This window comes from Camarhynchus parvulus, chromosome 3, assembly GCF_901933205.1.
Source record: "Camarhynchus parvulus chromosome 3, STF_HiC, whole genome shotgun sequence".
Lineage (NCBI taxonomy): Eukaryota > Metazoa > Chordata > Aves > Passeriformes > Thraupidae > Camarhynchus > Camarhynchus parvulus.
In genome coordinates this window covers 86,802,409-86,824,739 of record NC_044573.1, presented here as the reverse complement: position 1 = coordinate 86,824,739, position 22,331 = coordinate 86,802,409, and the positions used below count along the sequence as shown (strand labels likewise).

At 39.2% G+C, this 22,331-nt stretch overlaps 1 protein-coding gene across 1 annotated transcript in view; it reads right to left on the bottom strand.

Moving 5' to 3' along the window:
• MLIP (muscular LMNA interacting protein) overlaps positions 1-22,331 on the bottom strand; it is a 104,066-nt gene that overhangs the window by 39,452 nt on the left and 42,283 nt on the right. Inside the window, exons 2-5 of the mRNA XM_030945361.1 lie at positions 21,106-21,264; positions 18,749-19,117; positions 11,189-12,817; positions 5,674-5,745 (exon numbers count right to left, since the gene is read on the bottom strand). Of these exons, the coding sequence (XP_030801221.1) occupies positions 5,674-5,745; positions 11,189-12,817; positions 18,749-19,117; positions 21,106-21,264 (2,229 nt within the window). The remainder of the gene's footprint in view (positions 1-5,673; positions 5,746-11,188; positions 12,818-18,748; positions 19,118-21,105; positions 21,265-22,331) is intronic.

Below are 22,331 nucleotides of genomic sequence, written 5' to 3'. Positions count from 1 at the left end.
ACCACTATTTTTTTTTCTTTGAAAAGGGCAATTTTGGGGGTGTGATGCATTTGTGCCATTGACATCAATGATGACTACAATCCTTCCCTCCTCTTTCATCCTTTTTGATTACTAAAACTGTATCAGAGCTGAAAGGATACTGGTGATTGATCCAAACACAATCCCCAGTATTTCATTAGAAGACTGAGAAGTCCAGGCAACATATAGGAAATACAGAATATCATTTCATCCACCAATGGACCACATCAATAGAAAGAGAAAAAAATTAATTTCATGACCTAGATCTGACATAGCTTTCTTCTTACTGTATTCTGAAAACCCTGGACTGAGCATATTTCCCCCATCTCTATCTTTTCCCAAACCCTCAGCACATGTGAAAAAATCCCATCATACAATGGAACTTCACATACCGTTATTTCCTTTAACTTCTCTCCTAAAGATTCTGGGGGATTATACTGAAAATTTTACTGAAATTATATCTACTATTTTCTGCCCCATAAAATAATTAATATTGAAAGCTGCAAGGCCCATGAAAAATGAGTGAGCTCAAAGGCTGCTCCTACATTGGCACATTTGATTATTATTACAAACTAGGTCTTTTATTTAGTCCTACAACTGCACAAATTATTGCCTTTCTTTCTTACCATGAGATATTTGTCTGTAGCCTTGAGAAACACTTTGATGTGAACACGTAATCTGGATGCAAGAAATTCACCTTGTAAGTGCACACCAGAAGTATTTGAGGAAAATCTATTTTTATCAAAATATTCTCAATAAAGTCTTGTCAGAAATGCTTTCCAGGTCCAGAAAGTTCTGACATGCCTCATAATAGCCAATTGTCCAGCAGTTAGGTTAATCATCTGAGTGAGAAAAATTGGCTTCCAGGTTCCTGCTGTATGATTTCAAGGAGCAACCTGTACCTGCATTTACCATGATCAGTTCCTATAGCTATGGATTTTTGATAATACAATAACTAAGTTTCCTAAAGGCAAGAACTTAAAGGTGGATCTTCAATATAGCTGAATGCTGCCACATTTCTTCAGTTGCATTTCTTCCTTTTCGTTAAAAAAAAACAAAACAAAACAGCCAACCAACATACCCTCTTTTTTTTCTTCTGCGTGCAGAGGAAAATACCTTTTTCTATTTTTTTCTTCCATAAGGAGAATATGCTGCACTGCCTTTAGTCTGTTTTTGCAGGTGATGCAATTACCAGATCTTTGAAGTCTTCCAAGAAGTGTAACAAAATATGGAAACACTGTTTTACTTTTTCTACATTTACTTGGAATTGAAATTATTGCTGTCAGCTTGTAATCAGTTTATAAACACAATCCAAATAAGACAACACTTGCACCCCTTCCATCCACAGCCAGTCCTACCTAGTGTTTTTCAGAAGACTCAGTAAGTGTGGGATAAGCCTCAGCTCTGAAGCAGGTTTGTTTCATGACACATTCCATCACCTTGGGTTGTAACATGTGTGCCACACTCATCCTCAGTTCAGGACGAGGGAAGTCTGAGCAGAATATTTGCAGCACCAAGTCTGTATGCCCATGTTTCCTTTCCACCAAAATGATGCTCAGACAAGGCAAATTCATATCAATCAGTATGTAGAGGGGATGTGAAGCTGGACAAATACAGAAAACCCATATTCACCTGCATAGAGCTTGCTGTAGACCAAAGAAGACTGAACTGTTAAGAGAATAATTTTTTGGTTTGTAAATCCAAAGCCTACAACAGTTTTTGTGTTACATATAAAATTCTACGTAATCCTAAAGATGAAGTTGTACTTATTTTAAGAGACTATTTTCAAGGCCCTTGAAAGAAAGAAAAAAGGAGTTCAGAGGCTGCTCCTATATTAGCATATTTGGTTATTATTACAGACAAACAAGGCCCTTTATCACTCTACAACTGCACAAATTATTGCCTTTCTTTCTTAACACAAGGTATTTAAAGTTACGAATTTTGCTGTAGTGCCTGGAAATAAATTCTTCATCTATTCATTTTGACTGAAAGACATAGTAGTTGACACTTGGTAAATACAACCTCTAAATAACAGACACATTACTTTTTAAATAATACCCAATTCAGAAGGGAATTTTGAATTAGACTGTGTCCACATCCATATAATTGTAGAACTTACACAAGAGTGACTGTCTGTAGCATTGTGACTCACTGTCTCAGTGTTAATAAGGCCAGAAGGAATGACAGTGCTCACCTAGTATGACGTCTTTAAACCACAGGACTATCTGGAATATGAGAAACCAGAAAATTGTCCTGCCTTGATTTTTCAATTTTTGTGATAAAAAGCCTATTTCAGTCTCCAACATTTTTTCCTAATACCTAATTAATTCTTTCTGTCAAATTTTTGCCATATGCCTATTTTAAACTTGTTCAGCTTCCTCTTCTGGCCAGTGGATCCTATGATCTGCTGGGCTGAAGAGCTCAGTATCCCAGTCTGTGGTCCTGACTCAAAGCTCTGGATTTGTGTGGCTGTGATGGCACTGCTGAGTGACCCTGGGTATCACCAGCTCATAATCAGCATTTCTGCCATCCCTGCTCAGGCACTGTGGAGCTGTGCCCATGTTGGTGAGGACATTGTCCTGACGTCCTTGATGCCAGCTCAGCTCTCTGCAGAGCAGCCCCCTCTTGCTGCTCCCTGACACGGCCTGACCATGCTGAGGGTGAGTCCCCTAAAAACAAGTCTTGTTCTTCTGGCTGTGAAGGAAGTTACAGCCCAATCTTCCAAGAGATATCCTGGATTGCGCTTTTTCTGAGCAGAGAACAGAAATGATGTGAGAAACGTCAGGTTCATACAAACTCAAACAGCTGGGAAACAGTGTGGGAGACCTGATGAGGTTAAGCCACTTCTGGGTTTCTCAAAGTATACACATATAGAGCCAATCAGCCTTTTCTTCTCACTAATGGGCACGTACTCAAACAACTCTCTTTGAGTAAGAGTACTGGAGGATAAGAGTATGTTCTAGAAAAAACATTAGGGTGATGACAGCCTAATGGTTTCATTAGCAGAAGTTGAAAAATGCTAGTTTAAATTAAAGTTGAAAAATGCCAGTTTAAATTAAAACATCCACACTAACGTAAAAGAAACTTGAGAAAGAAAGTTAGACCTCAACAGAAAATTTAGAGGCAGTCAAATCATTGCACCTTACATGGCCCATGAGGAGCAGTTTTCTGTCATGGGACCCAATTAATACTGCAGATGAATTGTTACTAAGATCACTCACAACACAATTCTTACTAATTTTATTTCTCATGACCACTTAAATTAAATAACAATTACTCACACAGTGGGAAAAAGCCTACTTCTGATAACGTGCATTTCTAATTTAATCACATAGCAAAACACTTCTTTAGCACCTTAGGCTAAAAAATATATCTAAAATTATGTTGGTTTTCTAATCATATAATAATTATTAGGATGTTAATAAAATATCACTTATGTAGTTAAAATCTTACTGTCCTAAATCTCACTCTTTTAAATGCTGCGTATAAAATGCTTTGCATAAAATGGGAACAACATAACTTCTCTCGTTGAGCTAGAGCGCATCATGAGTTCCCTACCCAATATTTTGAGAAGAATATTTGGATATTAAGACTTGGTACAATGGGGCCTGAGTGTGCCATGTGACTTCTTCATGCTTTCTCATAGGAGTCATACTCTAACCACTCATCAGCTGACACAACAGGACCAGCTTAGGAGCACTACAGTTAGCTGCTGCGGCAGATCAATAGGAGACTGGTATCCATAACTCCCCAGATGGGAGAAAGCATGTTCTCAGGCAATGCTGAAACATACACTTACAAAGTTACTTAGTCAAGAGTCTCTCCTGAAGGCAAATGCTATAACAGAGAATTGATTTCTTATTAGTACTACATGACTGCTCTCACTACTGAAGGATACACCATGGCTACGATTTTCAGTAAATCCATGGATAACTAAAAGTCTATCTAAACACAGATATCTTTTGGGTTGTTACTTTTTCCACAGGTGCTGGGATTAGATTGCACAAATCACTTTCATTCATTGGGGATAAGTAACAGGCAGGTTGTGAGTCAATGCCCAAGACAGCACCAGCAAGACCGTCAAAAGGAAATCCATTTTCTTATGAAAAAGTGCAGTCGGACAGCTGACATAAACCCACTAGTTCACATCAGGAGGGTGATCTTAGAGTGTGTCCTGCTCAGGGTCACCTACCTGGCTTGGGTTGCAGGGTGGTGCAGTCTCAGAATGCACAAACAGTGCCTTTCAGGTGAAGTCAACCATGAAGTGGTACTTCAGGAGTCCACCAAATTCTTCCACCCGCTAACAGGCTTTCTGCTCAAACAAAACCCTCCCAAAATACATTCTGTAGGGGTGTAGAATCTCCTGCATCAGCTATTTTCCTTTACAGAGCCGTTTCTATTGCATCACATTGCAGGCTAAAGCAAACATAACCTTCATTAGTGCATTCAAAATTTAAGTAAGGGAAGGATCAGGTTTTATGCAAAAGATTAAGAAAATCCTTCAAGATTAAAAGAACATTGGAAAAGAATATCTCTTTTTTTTCTGAAAAATAATCTGATTTATAGCACTTAACTGATCATTACTAGATCATAATCAGTAACATTTCAAGGAAAAAATTATCATCTTCAAATATTGTACACAGTTAAGTTCACCCTAACCAAGAACTTCAGGCTTTGTAAACTACTAGTGAAATCAACTGAGCTGTATATGTGCATAAATATTTAGATGTGTAGTCAGGAACGCTTAAAGAAATTAATCAGAGGGGAAATTCCTCAACTAGGTCCTGAACAGAAAGCTTTTACTGATAAAGTTACAAACTGAATGTCACCATGATTAAGCATGTCTTTAATCATGCAGGACACAGCTCATTGATCACTTGAGAAAATTTTTGTTAAACTTAGCTATTCTTTTGAGTAAATTAATCTGGGAAAAATGTTTTCAAAATAAATGTCTGTGGGTATTTTGAACCCTTAATGCAAAGCTTAAATTTTCAATTGACTTTCCAAGTTGAATTGTCTGAATAAGACTATACAGCCCTGCCTTTGTTGACTGTGACTTTGGTGGTAAACCAATGCACTGAAGTATGGGGTTTGAATCCATCATTTTCTCTCCTACAGAAAATGATTGTTAGCATAAACTACAAACTGGGAATGGCCCACTCTCACAGTGTTCAGGAAGAATGGAAGTTAACAGAGGTCAGAACAATGGCCAGGATGGTTCTCAGTTTAACAAGACAGTAGGTCAAAATATCATATTTTTGGTTGTTAAATTTATGGGTATAAGCACAGCTGTCCAATAATCATTAACTGACCAAGATCTACTGATTGTCAGGTTCCAGAACAGCGGTGCTTCAGACACTTTCCAATAACAAAACCAGATTTTGAGATGCTGCGATAAAAGGCAATTCCTTTAGGACAGTGGGATTTTTTTCCTTTTTTATAGTAAATGGATTTTCAGAAAATCAGCTTACCGGAACTTTGATCTTCACTGAAAGTGGATGACCCTATAAAATGGCTGGAATTACAATCCTGAGTAGTTAGTTCCCAGAATTCACGTTCTGCTGTATTCCCCAACAGACATTTCAGAATTTGTACACTAAGTTGAAAGGACTCAAATGTACAATGCAGTGCCCATGTCTTTGAGCAAACACTAACCTTCTGTTCCATAAGCAATGTGTTTGTAGGGATTGCTGCAAATGCCTTGTAGCTTGTCTTGATCTTGTACTGCTAAAAGGGCAAACCAGAGAGCAGGAAGAGAAGTAAAACAGGGTAGAAGAGAGAGAGGGGAGAGAGGGGAAAGGTACGACAGAATGAAAGACAATTACAATCATCTTGCAGACATGTTGCAACAAAACAATGCTTATGTATTTCCTAGAAAAACGATTTCTTTTTAAAAATCTAGTGGTTTTGTTAAGGCTTTAAAGTCTGGTAATGTACATGTTTTGTTCTTAGTAATGAAGTAGGACAAAACAAGTTCCCTCTATCTTATAGCTTCCAAAGTAAGTTTAACCACTTTCTGCTGACTGCCACCCTTAAATGAATATCAGGGGAGGCTGTAAGTTTTTTTCCAAGTTTTCTTGCGAATTGTTATGAAAATGCACAGCTACTTCTGTCAGTACATCCACCTCAACAACTGCTGATGAGTGGTGTGATCCTGAACCATGAAATCAGAGAGATTTCTGTGATTGGCTCTCATGAGACTGATTATGATCCTTAAATGCTGAATTGCTTGTTTGAGTAGATAGATAATTTAAATCTTCTTGCAGCTTTTCATCTCCTGAATAAATAACTATACCACCCAAACAAAATAAGCATAGGAACTTTCACACTCTAACAAACTAACAGAACTGGCAATCTAAACATACAAAATGTATGGGTTTGGGTACGAAAATTCGAAGATGAACCTTAAAATTTATTCTTTTCAAATAATTTATATTTTAGACTATATTTGTTTGCCCAGTTATTTTTAAAGCTTTACAAATGATATTTTTTACATTTTCTTTACAAATATAGAGGCTGAATTCAGTATTTTTTAGAAGATTGGTCTCTTCTATATTTATAGGAGTTCAAGAGGTAGGATTCTTAATCACATGACTGCTAGAACTTTTACTACTACTACTACTATATTATTATTATTATTATTATTATTATTATTATTATTATTATTATTATTATATTTGCTACATTGTTCCCTTTTCGGCAACAATCTGACAAAAAAGTCAAAAATTCACACAAAAATAGACTTCTAAGTTAGTGATTGATTATTTCTGTGACAGTCAGCTGGAAATAAGGTTATTTGTTAATCAGGTCAGGTTTTTTAATGTACCATTACCTGCAACAGTAAATACTGGTGATTATGAGATAACAGTCTGAAATAGCATGTTGCACTTTGGGTCATTGTTTTGTTTACTTTTTATTTTCTTTGTATCTACTAAAGGTCTCAATGACAACAGAGTGGGCAAAATTGTAACTCAGATAAGAAATTTATCACCACAACTGTCTTGAAATAGTGTAGGGCGCAATCTTTGAATTCTTTCTATACATAATATTGTTTGCTTTTGGCTTCACTCAGTCAGAAACTGGAGAATGAGTCATTCAAGAAGTCAGTAATCACAGCAATCATATTGAATGAACAGCTTGACAAAGCAGATGAATGCAAATGCTGGAACTGAACTTTTTTCTATTTTTCAGTGGGAGGGGCTGTAGAGCATGGGACAGTAATTCATTTGAGATTTAGTGATTCTAACTTAGATGTCTGTCATTCAGTTTCTCCAGCCACTCTAATGCTTTTAATAATCATAGGTATTTTTATAGAATTAATCTAATCCCAAAGTAGGCAAATGGAAAGGTAAAATAAAATCATCTTCTAAATACACCATATTCTCTCCACTAGCTGTAATAGAATCACCTAAATTGTGCTTGGATATGCAACTTTCAAATGTCAAAACTCATGTGAGATGAACCCTGCCCTTTGAACATTTAGACAGCAACACTGCATAGCTCCATAGATGAACTTATGCATATACAAAAACTATATGCAAAAGTTTAGTTATGCATAACTAAACTTATGTTTAGTTATTTTGAGCTAAAATAAAATACTGATCACTGAGATGGAAGACCAAATTCCAAATATTAAAATAGGCATATTCACAAAATGTAATCTTGTTTGATTATAATTGAAATCCAACTAAAATTGTGTCATTGAACATGTGAAATACAATATCTTCACTAGCTCCTAGGCTGGTGAAGACATTTAATGAAATGTGCATCATATATGAAAAGAGAACTATGATCACTTTGAGGTTAGTTGTACTATTATATTAACTAAACAAAGACATAACAGACTCTCAAAATGTGAAAGTTTCTGTACTGCTTTCATGTGCTTCATGACTTACATATACTGTAGAAACTGTGAGCAATGTGCTATTTTTGCAGGTCTTGATGAGTGGAAAGTCTTTAATTCGGTTTCTCACCTATATAAATATGTTTCTTTACACATTATTTCATGGTTTTTAAAATTACTTTTTCAAAACCCAAATACGTTTAATAATCTGCTTCATAGGAATCTAGTAGTAATTTTAAACAGCCGTGGAGAGTTAGGTCTGCTCACCTGCACCACAGTACAGCCAAAAGCAAACCCATTCCAACATCAGAGCTTGAGCAACTGTCAGTCTGGGGAGTTCGGGGGAAACTTTTGTCTTTTTTGTTCTAATGATCACCTAGGGCACCCACGGGGCACTGCAAAATCTGCTAGACAGGTGCTATAAAGGCTTAAAATCAGTGCTAGCATACTTGATAGCTTAGAGCTCCTCATGAATTATCTTTCCTGCTTTATGGTAGGTTTTGCAGCTGTGCTGAGCTCCATGTTGCTAAAGTCAGTTTGTTCCCCAGCTGTTTTGTGTAGATCTATATGCATTCCTGAGCTACATTCAAATAGGAAAAATCAAAGACTAAAGAAGAATGATACCCCATGAAACCACTACAAAGTTTTTTCAAAACAGAAAGCTAGAAGTTGTTATTCTAACAACTGCTCCAGCAAAATTTTTCGGTCCCTACTGTGTTTCACTGTCCATTTTGCTATATTAGGTCCATGAGGACATTATCAAAGTATCTACAAAGTCTAGGGGGAGAGCTTTTATCTCCTGTGGTCACCCAAAGCTGACACTTCACACTGATCTGTGGATTCATGTTTATATTCACTTTGCAAAACATTCCTATTTTTAAATCATTAGCAAATACAAACCAAGGAAAAACACGTGCTGATATATACATAGACAAACAGTTAAACAAATGAATAGGTTATCCTTTGATTTGCATTATTTGGTGCATGCCCAAATTCTGGTTTAATAGATGTTGGTTTAATGTGTGCCTTAATGTTGCTGTAATGACTGTTGAAGCAACATTAAGGCTGAAAAATTACACATGCCAAATTATACACACCAAAGGCAAGCACTTCTAGATGCTGTATTTGTTCCCTTGATGTTCACTTAGCACTTTTGTACATGAAAAGATTTTGTCATGCGTTAACAGTTGTCAGATAAAGCAATCTGCTTTTTGTCTAGTTATAAAGCTGAGCTGATTACTACTAAAGAGACCTAAATGCTACTTAAGATATTAAAGTTGTCTTTCCTCAAAACTTTTCTTTTTTTCCCTGGAAATATACTGAGATTTGAGGCTGGAGTATCACTGGACAGCCTGCTACCATTAACACATCAGCAAAGTTCATTGAGCTAAACCATAATCTAGGGGTGGGAATAAGCGAGCAGAGAGGGGGTTGAATGGGCAGTATTATTAACAGTAGATGAAGTCTCTGACTCACATTTTAAAGCCACGAGAGACTTTTCTTACACTGAACACCCAGTTGCATTAGATTCAGATATTTTAGGTCTTCCACATCTCCAGCTGAGTCAGCTTTGTCTACAAGATTAAAAATTAGACTGGACTAATGGTCCAAGTCTGTTATACTAGTGGACACTCTCCCAGTCTCGATGGGATGGTAGGGCAGTTTCAAAATTGCCATCATATTGCATGATAAAGCAGAATTAGTAGAAAAAGGGACAGTAGAAAAGACAGAAGTATAACAACCTCTGCAAATATAAACCCAGGCAATAGCTCAGTGTCACAAGCAGAGAATTTCCTTACTGCCAGAGACCTCACAGTGCTCGATGCACCAGCCAGCAGGAACAGCAACTGTTTTGCAATCTGCAGGCTTGGTCATGGGTTACAGTTTGGTCTCAGGGTCTTTTTTCTTGGAATTTCTTCAATTTCATATCTCTTTTTGTTTCATTAACTAATACTGACAGGGTGTAACAACACTGTACAGCTTTGCTTGGCACAATGGCTCCTCTTGGCTCATTTGGATTTTAAAAGAACCATTCATGACAATTGCTACTTTGTGCTGATTTTAACCTCTCATTTCCAATTAACATTTTTTAAGTCACCCCTGCCATGGCCAAACTGTTAGGAGTACATCTGACACAACTTGATCTGGCAGGCCAGGCTGTAATTTTGTGCTGTGAGGAAATAAATCAATAAACTATGATAGACTTTGTGTGATGGACAGAGCTCAGATGTGAGTGGAGGAAGGGAACACAGCACAAGGAAAGCACAGAGTGCAAAGAAAAGATAAAAATTCTTGGGAAGCCTCTTGCAGCTCTGGTGCTTTCTGCAACAAACCCCTCCTTTTTGCATAGCAGCTCCTCTTGTTTTCACCTACCTGCTGCATGTTTTTGAATACCCTTCCCTTCTCTTTCTTGAAATACACCTCTAAATCCACAGTGTGACTGGTTTCCAAGCCCTCCTGCAGCAATTGCCATCGTTGCTCATTCTCACTCTGCAACGGCTCTCCCACCTCTGGGTGGATGACAAACAGCAGGAGCTTGGCTGATCTGCCAGGTGTGAGACTTTGGTATTTGCAGTGGTTTGGGCTGCAGGAAGCTTGGCTTTTCTTTCCCCCTCATCCTCTGTCTAGCACAACAAAATCAGAGGAGTACAAAAGGAAGGGAAGAAGCAGGAGACTGTCCTCATCTTCCATTGCTGGCCCTTGATCACAAAGTCTTTGCTCAGGCTGAGCTCATTATTGCCCCTGGGCTAGTCCCAGGGTGGCTGGGGTGAGGAAAGCCTCCATGGAAGCGAGGAGGACAGGCAGGATGGGGTGCTTGGGAGTCACTTATCAGTGGAACAGATAGTTCACATCAATTAGATTAAACCGCTTCTTGCTCAGCCCTGAACCTCAGATCACCACACTTCTATTACTTTCCCTGGGAACACATAAGGATTTATTTTAGAATGGGGTGAAGAGACCATGCTTCATGGTTGATTTTTGATACACCAGGATTTTAGGCAAGCTTCATAAATATGTGTACCTAATGTACATCAGAGCCACTGCACACAAATCCATCTTTAGTAGTAAATCATCATACTCAAGAATAAAGTATCCTCTTTTTTATGCTAAAGGATTCCTACGACATCTCCATAATACAGAACACAGTGCTAGCAATTTTAAGGGTAGGATTTCATTTTCACTATCTTCACTATTGATACAAAACCTGTTCCTTTTCCACATTTTTTCGACATCCCATTTATTTTACTAGCATTCTGCAACATGGATGGGATTTTTTTTCCTACAGGGACAAAGAAATATCATAAAACAAGCATGCACCAAGAGTACCTTGGGTTTGAAGTTTTCATGGCCAGGAGGCAGGGAAAAAGACTGTGGTGAAGTCAGCTCTCTGGGTCTTGATGGCAGTGTGCCTGGTGCCTTGTCTGAGATGGGAGATCTGCACTTTAACACTGATGAGGTGGCAGAATGCTCAGGTCTCGGAGAGGAGGAGTTAGACCTAAAATTTGCTTGCACCAATGAAGAATTCAATTGTAGTGGATGGGAATCAATCCTACCAGTTTGTGGAACCAGTGGGGTAGAGTGAGGCCGTGGGAGAGACCACTGCTTTGAGATGCTAGAAGGCGTAGGCGAGGAGGCACTGATCTCCTGAACAGATGTTTGGGATGAATCTGATCTAGATCTAGAAGGCGAGTGCAAAAAACTTGGGGAAGGAGATGAGTGTTTTTCTGGGGGAGGAGACAATGCACCACTAGGACTGGCAGAAGCAAGCAAAGGATATGACCGGCAAGTGAAGATGGGCGAGTAAGTGTGCACTCTCTCAGACTTCTGAGGTGCCCAGGACCTGGAGGCAGAATAGCCCAGCCCTTCTGGAGAAGGAGAGGTGGGGTATGCGAAGGAAGAGGTAGTTGGGGCACAAGGAGGATGCAGTGACGACTGCAAATCTGGAGAGGCAACTGATCTTCTATGGGAGGAGAGAGGGGATGATAAAGAATTTCGGCAGTCTGGAGAAAGTGATTGAATGGGAGGGGGCTTTTTAGGAGAAAGGGACCCTGCTTGAGGGGTGGGAGGAGGCTTGGAAGGTAAAGGCATATGCTGGGCCCATCCTGAAAGCCAATAATCCTCTTTGCTGGGGGAATCTGGCCTTATAGGAGGGCTTGAAAGAGATTTCTTGGGGGTTGGGGGAGTTGTTTTGAACTTTTGATCTATTGCAAGTGTTGAGGAACTAAGGGAGCTAGGGGAAAATGTGGGACAAGAAGCAGGAGAAAGCGGCCTCCGCTGAGAGGAGCCTGATCTCAGAATAGCAGTTAAGAGAGTCAGTCTGGTTGGCAGAGGGGATTTGACTCCTGACTTGGCTGAATTTCCTCTGGATAATATTTGTGTGCAAGGCTCATTTATACTACATATGGTCGAAGAGGACCCATAAAGAGAGGGTGGAGACAAAGGTTTAGGGCTAGGAGATAATGGATGTGTTATTATATGTACAGGGAGAGGAGACAGAGCATTCAATTTTTTGGAAGAACTGGAGGATATAGACTGAGCTAAAGATCCTTGAATTTCAGTTGAACATGGAGGATTGGAGGAAAGATTTGGACTCTTTGTCGGAACAGAGGATGTGGTGAAGCCTCCCATTTTGCAAACACAGTCAGGGTTATAGAGACTTGGTGTTTGTAGGTTATCAGACAATCGAGGAGTGGAATACCAACACTTTGATGCAGAAGAGGATATTTTAGACATTGAGAGAGGTGAGCTATGGGAAGCAGACTGAAAGTAGAGAGATGACTCTTGCTTAGAAAACCTGGTTGCTGACTGCCAGCTGTTACAGGAATCTTCCAGCGAAGAGGCTTGATTCATGTTAACCACGGCACCACACGCTACTTTCTGATTAATTGGAGAAATTAAGTGGACAGCAGGTGGTTTAGAGGAAAGATGATCAGAGGTGGAAAGAGTAGAAATTAACTGGAGAGAAAAAAAAAAAAAACAGAATTGTTAAAATAGGTGGAACTTGTGGAACTGTTAAACACCCCACATTTCAGTCCTGTGGTCATGCGTATAGGGTTTCCATTAGTACTGCTGCGTGGGTTAAAAGCATAGGGCTGTTTTAAGCTTGGCCATAGAGCCTGATGGATAAGGTCCTTATGGGGAGGTGACTGAGGCAGACAAGCTATGTGGTACTTTGGGTTTATGACACTTCAGTTTTGTTGATGTAAACAAGGTTCAAGGCCACAGTATTTTTCCTTTTAGGTAAATCCCAAGACAGTAGTGCCATGAGTGTCGGGAATCATGTGATGCCATCCACATTATGCAAACACAATGGAAGGTAAAAAAATTGCAACAGTGGCCAATCTCACTTTGCCAGTTCACTGGAAAACAGCCTTTTTGAAAATAGGATTCAAGTCAAATGTTCTTTTTCTCATTCAGTAAACAACCAAACTGCCCTTCTGCAGCACTGTGATATCGGAATGAGAAATTTCCTTGGAACTACTTAAATCAGACATCCAGTCTGCTTTTCACTTCTCCTGTCATTCACAGAGCAGAGCATTTGACAGTTTGCAGGCATGTGAGAGTCCTTATCCCCTTCTCCACAGTCTTTCAATACATTAATAAAACAGTAATGAGCTCTGTCATGAGTGCCTTTTTTCTTGGGTCTATTCTAATTAGGATTTGTCAAAACTAATTAGAGCATACAAGTATATTATCAACCTGTTATACAGTTTCATGCTTCTAAAGAAAGAAATTCTCTCAAAATCTTCCAAGTTATTATAATGCTGAAATTAAAAACTGAGGTATGCACAATATGAATAAAACATAGCAGTATGAAATTATGATTAAAGTCAACTGTAAAACCAAAAGGATACAAATTGTCACCTAACATTTGACTGAGCAATTTCAAAGCAGGGAAATTGACTCCAATTTCATCAAACTTGATGTAAATATCAGAACACCTATTTAACTGCTGTTAGATACCCTGAAAATATTATGCAGCTCTATGAAAGACTATTATTATATGATTCACTTTCAACACACTACTTGCTCATGGCTTTGGCTCAGCCTATTAATTATATTTTTAATACATATGTCTTACCCATAACAGAGACAAATTATGATGATTGTGATTATGATTATGCAATACAGTATTGATATATTACAAAACAAAAATAAGAACAAAACAATTAATGTTCAAGTGAGACCACATGCTGGAAGAAGCTGCGACAGAAGAGGAAGATTTAAAAGCTTTCAAAGGCAAAAATACATCTAAATATAGGCTAAACACACACTTCAAAACCCTATTAGCCCTTATAACTTAAAATCAGTGAGCTCTTCTTGCTAAATGATACCATACAAATAGCAAGCCTTTTAAACCAAAGACGCTTTCTGCATAAGGTAACTTCAGAAAAGCCAGGTGAATGCTTTGATTTATAGGAATAAACACAAAACCTCCAAATGCCTTTACAATAACACTAACTTCCTCTGTTTTATACATGTGTTAAGGTGTCACATTTCAGAATGGAAAGTCAATGGATGTATACAGGGAAAATATTGGATATAAAAATTAATGTTGTTTATATCTTTGTATATATATTCTATTCAAAAGGATAGGACTCTTGTTGAAAATGCTGCTAATTAAGAAGAAGCAAAAATACTGGAAATTGAAAATCATTTACCAGCATTGAATCATTATGAAAAACTATTATTAAATATGTCATGAAAGATAAAATTATTTAACAAGTTGAAAAGCAGTGTGGTAATAAATCTGATAATTTGGAGCAGCCTCCTGAATTTAATAATGAATTCTGGAAGTTAATCAACTACCAAAACAGAGCTAGGGTATTTAATCTCTGTATTTCAAACTAGAATAGATAAATTTCCCTTACAACAACAACAGATTAAAAGAAAGTGAGGAACAAATATGAAACTTCATAATAAAATCATATGATGAGCATTGACTTCTAATTAGTTAAAACTAAATAAAATTTATTAGCAGCTACAAAAATGTTCATGGTAGCAGATGACAAATATGCTCCTGCAAGTAAGATAAAAACATTTTGCAGAATTCTTCCAGTTTAAATACCACTGAACATTCACATGCTGTGCTAATTGAGCCATTAATCAAGTATTCAGAAATGATTTTGCTATTGCAACACAATATTAATAACCACATCCATAGATGATCAACCTCTTATTTACAGGATCAGGGAATCATAATCAAAGTGGCTTGGAAGTGACTTCCAGAGGTCATCTAGTGCAACCTCCTACCCAAATCAGGGCTCTCACCAGCACCAGTGGCTCAGGTCAGCTGTGTCTGTATCTCCTCAGTCCCCAGAGCTCTGATGGAGCTACAGCATCCCCAGGCAGCCTGTGCCAGTGCTGCACCACCTCCCACGGAGGAAGCTGCTCCTGGGGTCCAGTTGGGATCACCCATGCTGTGATTTGCAGCCATTGCTGCCTCATCTGCCCCTGCAGAGGAGAGTTTGGCTCTGCATGTCCATAACTGCCCTGCAAGGGGCTCTGGGCAGCTGCCAGATGCCTCCTTGGCTGTCTCTTGGTGGGAGTCAACAAAGCCAGCTCCTTCAGCCTCAGCTCACATGTGCCCCAGACATGTTTACACTTTTGTGCTGGACCCCACTCCCTTCCTCACATCTCTCTTGAATTTGAAAGTTGCTGACCACCAAACTGAGCATGGTTTTACAGTTGGAGCCTCAACAGTGCCAGGCGAGATAGAATAACTTCCCTTAATCAGTGGAATTTTTTCTGTTCAGGTTCTCTACTGGATTAAACCCTCCTGTAGATGAACTGAATTAGTGCAGAAGAAGTGAGTGACCAAAGTAGATTTGTGCTTCTTTGGTCTGTGATTCAACTGCAAGCCATTTTCTGTTCTCCTGAGTACCTATACATGTCCCAAAAATGTATGAGGAAAGTTGAAATAGGTGGCAAGGTTACACTAGCACAAAGGGATGAAGGCACTTGAAAAAGATCTTGATGTCTTGTAGTTAACCATTCCAGAATTTTCAAAGTGGACATAATACTCGTATTGAGCCTTGCCCAGAAGACCTTTAGCACATTTGAAATGGCAGAACTGAGCTGGAGACAAGGCAAGTGGTCATTCTGGTGAGGCCACACTGTTCTGGAAGGGCACAAAAGATGTGGTTAGTTATACTAGCAAGATCCTGGAAGATGTGCTGGTCAAACAGGAAAAAGCAAAGAGTATGCAAACTGAGACCCCAGAAGGCAGAAATCATGTCTGAGTGAATCATGTCTTCAATTTAGACCTGATCCTTGGCCCAGTTAACCATGCCTTGACCTCAGTAGAATCTCCTTATAGACAGGAAAAAATAAAAACAAATTACCTACAAAGACTGCAACCTGAAAACCAGAAAGTCAGAAGGAAATACCAGAAACTGTGAAAAAGCTGAAAAAATCCCTAGAGACAACACAGTAAATCAGACTGTGAGCTGAGACCCAATTAATATAAATGCTATTTAGTCTGGTTTCCCCCAGCAAGGAAGGCACATTGTCCAAGCAATGGCATGAGTCTGTAGGGACCCCGACTCATTCGTCTGGAAAAGCCAAACCAGATGGCACTCAATGGACTGAGGAACGTCAAGTAACTTCAAGTAACTAAAAATCCTTCCAGTTACTGACCCCCCACAGCAAGTCAAGAAATTTCTCCAAGTTGAGCCCATGCCCTGACGTTCAGGGAAGCAGACCTCCCGCTCAAGCCAAAGGGTAAATTCCCAAAGGCAGGAGTCAGTCTGACTCTCTTGCATGGCTAGACTCTCTTTAACATAAAAAAAAAAAAAAAAAAAAAGGGAGGGCGGGGCAAAAGAACCTCAACACAACATATAAACATTAAACTATTACCAAGAAGTTCCAAATGTGACCAGAATAACAGGTTATTTTTTTTTCAGACTTTGAATATAGCGTGGCATTTTCCAACATCAGTCAGGACCTCTATGTCTAATAGAACAGAAATTTCCAATTTTTTAGTGCTTTCCTTTTTTCCTTTTGTTTAAACAAAGTCAGAAATGAATTAAGCAGAATGAGCCCTCTGGGTCAGTTAGAGTGATCCCTTCTGCAACACAATGGTCCCCAATACTGGCCCTTGCTTTTTTCACATCTGACAGGAAACTCATTGTCTAATTATGTTTTTAAGTAAACGTAATGTTACATGCAATAACTCTTAAGAAGAACATGATACTGCCCTTATAATCCAAGAACTGAAAAGGTAGCCCATATATGGAGTCCTTTGCAAAAAGGAAATGTACCAACAGATAAACAATGCATATCTTTAATCTTTTTGTAGTTTTTCACTCATTTCAGAACTGATGATCCTTCATTAGATAACGAGTCAGAAAGAGTGATGCCTAAGGAAACATCTTAGAACCAGAATAACAGTGAAAGGCAGCTTAGTAAAAACATCTTTTTTATTAAGCCATAGAGATGGCTAAAGATACTGAGATAATGAAGACTGAGGAAGTACAGTCTTGAAAATTTGTGACTAAAGAATAATGACAAGATATGCAATTACCATATTACATACTGCCTCTCTTCCTGTTCAGGTGGACAGTTAGCAAAGTTGGACTTAATTTCTTGTTCTGTGCAATCTTTATCTTCTCCAGCTAAACCTCACCAGCTAAACCTCTCTTTACTTCTCAAGTCACCAGAAGCTTAAGAAAGATCCAACATAGGAACTCTTCTGTATAGTATTCTAAAATTTACCCAATTTCTGTAAAGGCTTTTTTAAAAAATACCCAAGTAAGCCCAAACATTACTTGTTCTGAGGAAATACAAATTTACTTTAGCATTCTGTTACAAGCTGCTTCCTCTATGTATGCTTACCTATGACTTTAACCTTCCTCATGGAAAAATCTCACTGACTTTACTGGGAGTTTCTCAGAAGAAATAAACATTTCATATGCTGTGAATCCCAAACCAGAGTGGAGTTCTTATCCACAATGTCTTCTATCATAAATTGACTCTGAATTTTTATGAAAAATTGAGTGGCAAAAGTATTTCAACACAAGATAGGAAATCTGGAAATCATTTTCAGAAACAAAGTAGCCAGCTTAACATTTGTTTTTAAATCATCAATGAAGAATTGCATTTTCAAGTGATGGTAACCCAGTCAAGGTCAAAGGAAATGCCTGAATTTATTTCATGTGACACAGACATTGCTATTTTGCTAAAGGTGGAATTTTCCACTGCACATACACCCTTCAATATATATCAGTGTTCTTCCCAAAAGGGAAAACATTAACTTTTCATGCAGTATTTTGGATTGATGCATTTTGTAAATGAAACGTTTCAAAGACTCTTTTTTGGAAATGCCCCAGGGAGAATTGAAAATTTAGTAAGTCGATAAATGCACCTATAAAGATCCACATAAAATAGAAATTTCATCTTCATTAGTTCTTTACACCTGTGCAAAGTCAGGTGTACCAACCAACAATCAGAATATTAGGATTTTTACAGCTTCTTTCTCTTGCACAAAGGACTGCAAGAGGTGCTGAGGAGAAAAAAGAATCTAGGTCTGGGAAGTCTGATGCTAATCATTCAAATGATCTCGAGGCTCCATTGATTTCAATGACCTTACCCAATTTAGACTAGCTAGGAATCTAACATCTCCTGATTAACTTGCTGTCATGATGAGCTGCTCTTAAAGGAAAGAATAAATCTGCCTCATCTGCTCCACACACACACCAGAATCATATGGGGAGGCTGGAGAGGCAGCAAGTCAAAAGGGATGGGCCACCTCCTTAAGGTTCAAACATTACCAAAATGGCCAATGAAAATGTTAATTAAAGAACAAATTCACCCAGCTGCTGCACAAACTGGCTCCATATCCTGAAAGGTTTAGAAAGCAAAGGTTATCTCTAAAGATCTCATTACCTGATGTTTTTGTGGATCAGTAGTATTGTGGGAAAGTGCAACACCTGGAAGGTGCCCATCGCCGGGAGGTTTCCCTGCCTCGGTGCCAGGGGAAACGTGGGATGTGGTCAGCAGCTGAGCACTGATGGGACTGTAACCATTGGAAGGCTGATGAACGTTGCTTGAGGCAGCAGCTACTTCATCTTCATCGCCGGAGTCCGTAATCAGGATAAACTCAGCCTTAAAAAGGTCATTCTCCTGCATTTCTCCTCTGCTTGAATGACACCCCAGGGACGGGAAAGCCGTTCGGGCGCTGCCTGCACACACAGCGGACACACAGCCTTGTTTGGCCCCACTCTTTAAGACCAGCTCATCAGAGACTGTGTCAGACTGCAAAAGACACAAGGAAAAAGATCCCAATTAACTGCATTTTATTTGTATTCCCCAAAATGTGAAGCAATTTTGGCTTTAGGTAGTGGCTGTCTCTGCACTACCAAAAGTGCAGTAGGCAAATGAAGAATTTAGGCATGAGTGCACAGCAGAAGCCACTTCCCTGGGGACTCCCAGCTTCCAGGCCCCAGCCAGTGCTGTGGGGGCTGCCTTCCCAGCAGCTCACAGAGCAACAGGGGGCTCTGAGACAGCGATGGCCCCAGACAGGGCTGGCACAGGGACTGGGAAGGAGGGTGCAGCCAAGCCGAGTGAGCTGTCACACCGCGCTACACCAGACACGGTGGGAAGGCACCCCGACCACAGCACCCACAGAGCAGACAATGCTCCTCAGAGGAGCCTGACAGACAAATCTGGGACAAAACCTATACATATTAATGAAGAAACAAAGGCCCTTAAGACAAGGCATTCTTCGAAGAGAGCAAACAGACTCAGAGGTCAGAGAGCTTTGCTGTATGTTCAAGCTTCGCAGCACAGACCACAATTGTTCCTCGTATTTGCTGCAATTTCCACATCCAGTATGTCACTTCTCAAGCGTGCTTCAGATGAAAGCAGGAATAGTGCAGACTACACACATGACACACATATCATTAAAGCAGTCAGTATTGAAACTGCTATTGTAAATCATGTTTCTGTCAGAGGAGGAATCAGGTAAATGAATAGACATATTGTGTACTGCAAGAGGAAGCCTCCAGATGGGGCTCATATTTGAATGCTGCTTGAGGAACACAGTAATTACAAATTTCCACTTCACTGGCAGCTCCGTGAGTCCTGCAGTTCAGTTCTTAGAATAAATATTGGACCGCAAAGGGGGATAGTACCACTATGAGTTTGACAGTGTTATTTTGATTATTTGATGTTGGTTGTCAAAACATTGTTCAGGTTCTAGGCATTTTAGAAGAGGGACTAATTGGTGCTATGAAGGCCTCACTACTGCATCAACTGCCAGAAAGGGTTCCTCTGTCTACAGAGAAACACATGGGGAAGAGAAACTCAGGAAGACCTGATTCTGCTTTACCCTGGGCATTACTTATAACAAAACCAATACTGAGTAGCTGTAAATATAACCAATTAGTTAAACCACCTGAGGATAATATTCCAGTGAATGTCTCTTCAAATATATCCACCTTTTGCCCAGACCTAACCCCTTTTTTGACAGATAGGTCACTGAAATGCTGGAATATGTTCAGGTCAGAGGGCTGTGAACTCCTCTGAAAAGTTTATTACATGGAAAAGCACCCATAAGTGCAGCCCCAGCAATGTCCCAGGGAAAGAGCTCTCACACAAAAGCAGAATTGCCATAAGCACTAACATTAACCTAAGGATTGTGGTGGCCTTCCAAGCAGCATGGAATAAAATAACACATTAAGTGTTGTGAGGCCGGAAAGGAATAAATAAAAGGTTGACTGAAGGAAGGAGAGCCAGGAATGCTGTGCTGCTGGCTTCACTCTTGCAGGAAATCACAGAGACAAGTTTTCAAAAATCAAAAGTTCGCTTCCACTTTGATGCATTACTATGCAGCTATGAAAGGTATTGGCACCTTTCTGCAAGCCACAGCACTGGCATTTGCTGAAACCAGGATCCAGTGAACAACTCCTGGTCCATTTCCATGTGATAACACTCCTTGCACACCACCCTTGCTGTCATGAAGATCAAGAAGGAATCCCCCCATCCCCCTCTGCCATTGCATGACTGACAGAGCACAGAATTGAGATGATCAAGGGTTTCCTTCCAGTATAAAGTCTGGCAAAGGCAAAGCAAGCTATTGAGCAGACACTCGCCTTCTCTTGCACAATGATTCCACATCTTGGTAATTAAACCAAGCACAAGCCAAGAAACCATTCAAGGGAAAGGGCTTCACTTCAGCAATGCTCAGAATAAAATTTTCTTTATCTTTTGAAGTGGGAAAAGTAAAGCAAACAAAAACCTACCTTATTTACAAATTTTTGGTTGCTCAGATCCTTTGGTTCCTCTGGAATTGTCACAAGGAACTTAGAGATATCCACAACCTCAAAATGAGTTGGAAGCTGTCCAATGGATGGTACGAATGTGAAGGTCAATGGTTTGGTCCCAGATTCTTGAGAAGAGACCTACAAAACACAAAATTAATTCAACTTCTTTATCCAAATAAAGACAATTTTTAGCAGAGTTGAGATAATATGAATAACATGAAATAATGAATCTATATAACTTACGTGTCTGTTTTTAACTCTACCTGTCATTGTTTTGGTGGGGGTTTTTAACTGGCTAATTGTGTATTAAAGCCTTATTTGACAGACAAAACACTGCCTTGGTTACACTCATCAACATTCTCTATATTCTAGTGGCATGGTTCAGCAGACCGGAGAACTTTTGTTTGATAGCTTGCTATTCTTTCAATTTTCCATAACAAAATCAGGAAACCATATTTAATCCATTTCAAGGGTGTTTTTATCTTTGATTAACTCCACTTTAGTAGAACAAAAATTCAATTATACCAGTGTATCTGGGCAAATTACAGCCCCTAGAGTATTTGCTTAAAAAAAACCAAATTGGAAAAACTTTTGCTCTGAAAAAAAAGCAAAATATGTTCACATTCTCTAATGCAAATGCAGCTAATTTTGAGAAATATCAGAAATAAATTGCAATTTAAATATCTTCTCAATTTTCTCTGGGCTTCTCAGCCACCTACACCAACTAGTTGTTTGTCTGTCTGCTTTTTTCTCCTTCCCCCTGCTGCCCTCACAGCAGGACTGTGTATATAGGGCCTGAATGCACCCAAGACAAGAGAGACTAAATGAAGGCAATTTCACCTAAATGTTTGATTTTATCACAGTGCTCTCCGATCACTTGAATCCCCTGCACAGGAGATGGACCAGGGAAAAAATAAGTCCACATCATCATAAAGCTCTCAGTTGCTTTGCCAAATGTCAGGAAGAGGAACTGCACATGCACCAGGTAAATAGAGGGAGCCACACCCCAAACCAGTGAACCTGACATGCTGACTTTCCCACTACTTGTTGGTGTAAAAAATTCTTTTTTCTGATTCAAAACTATGAAGTACATTGATAATCCTTTGTTATAGCTTATGTAAATCTTTTGACTGTTAATTGTCTTTTCAATGAACTCTAATATGCAGAGGGTTGAACTGTATTGAATCATACAGGAAAACATGATT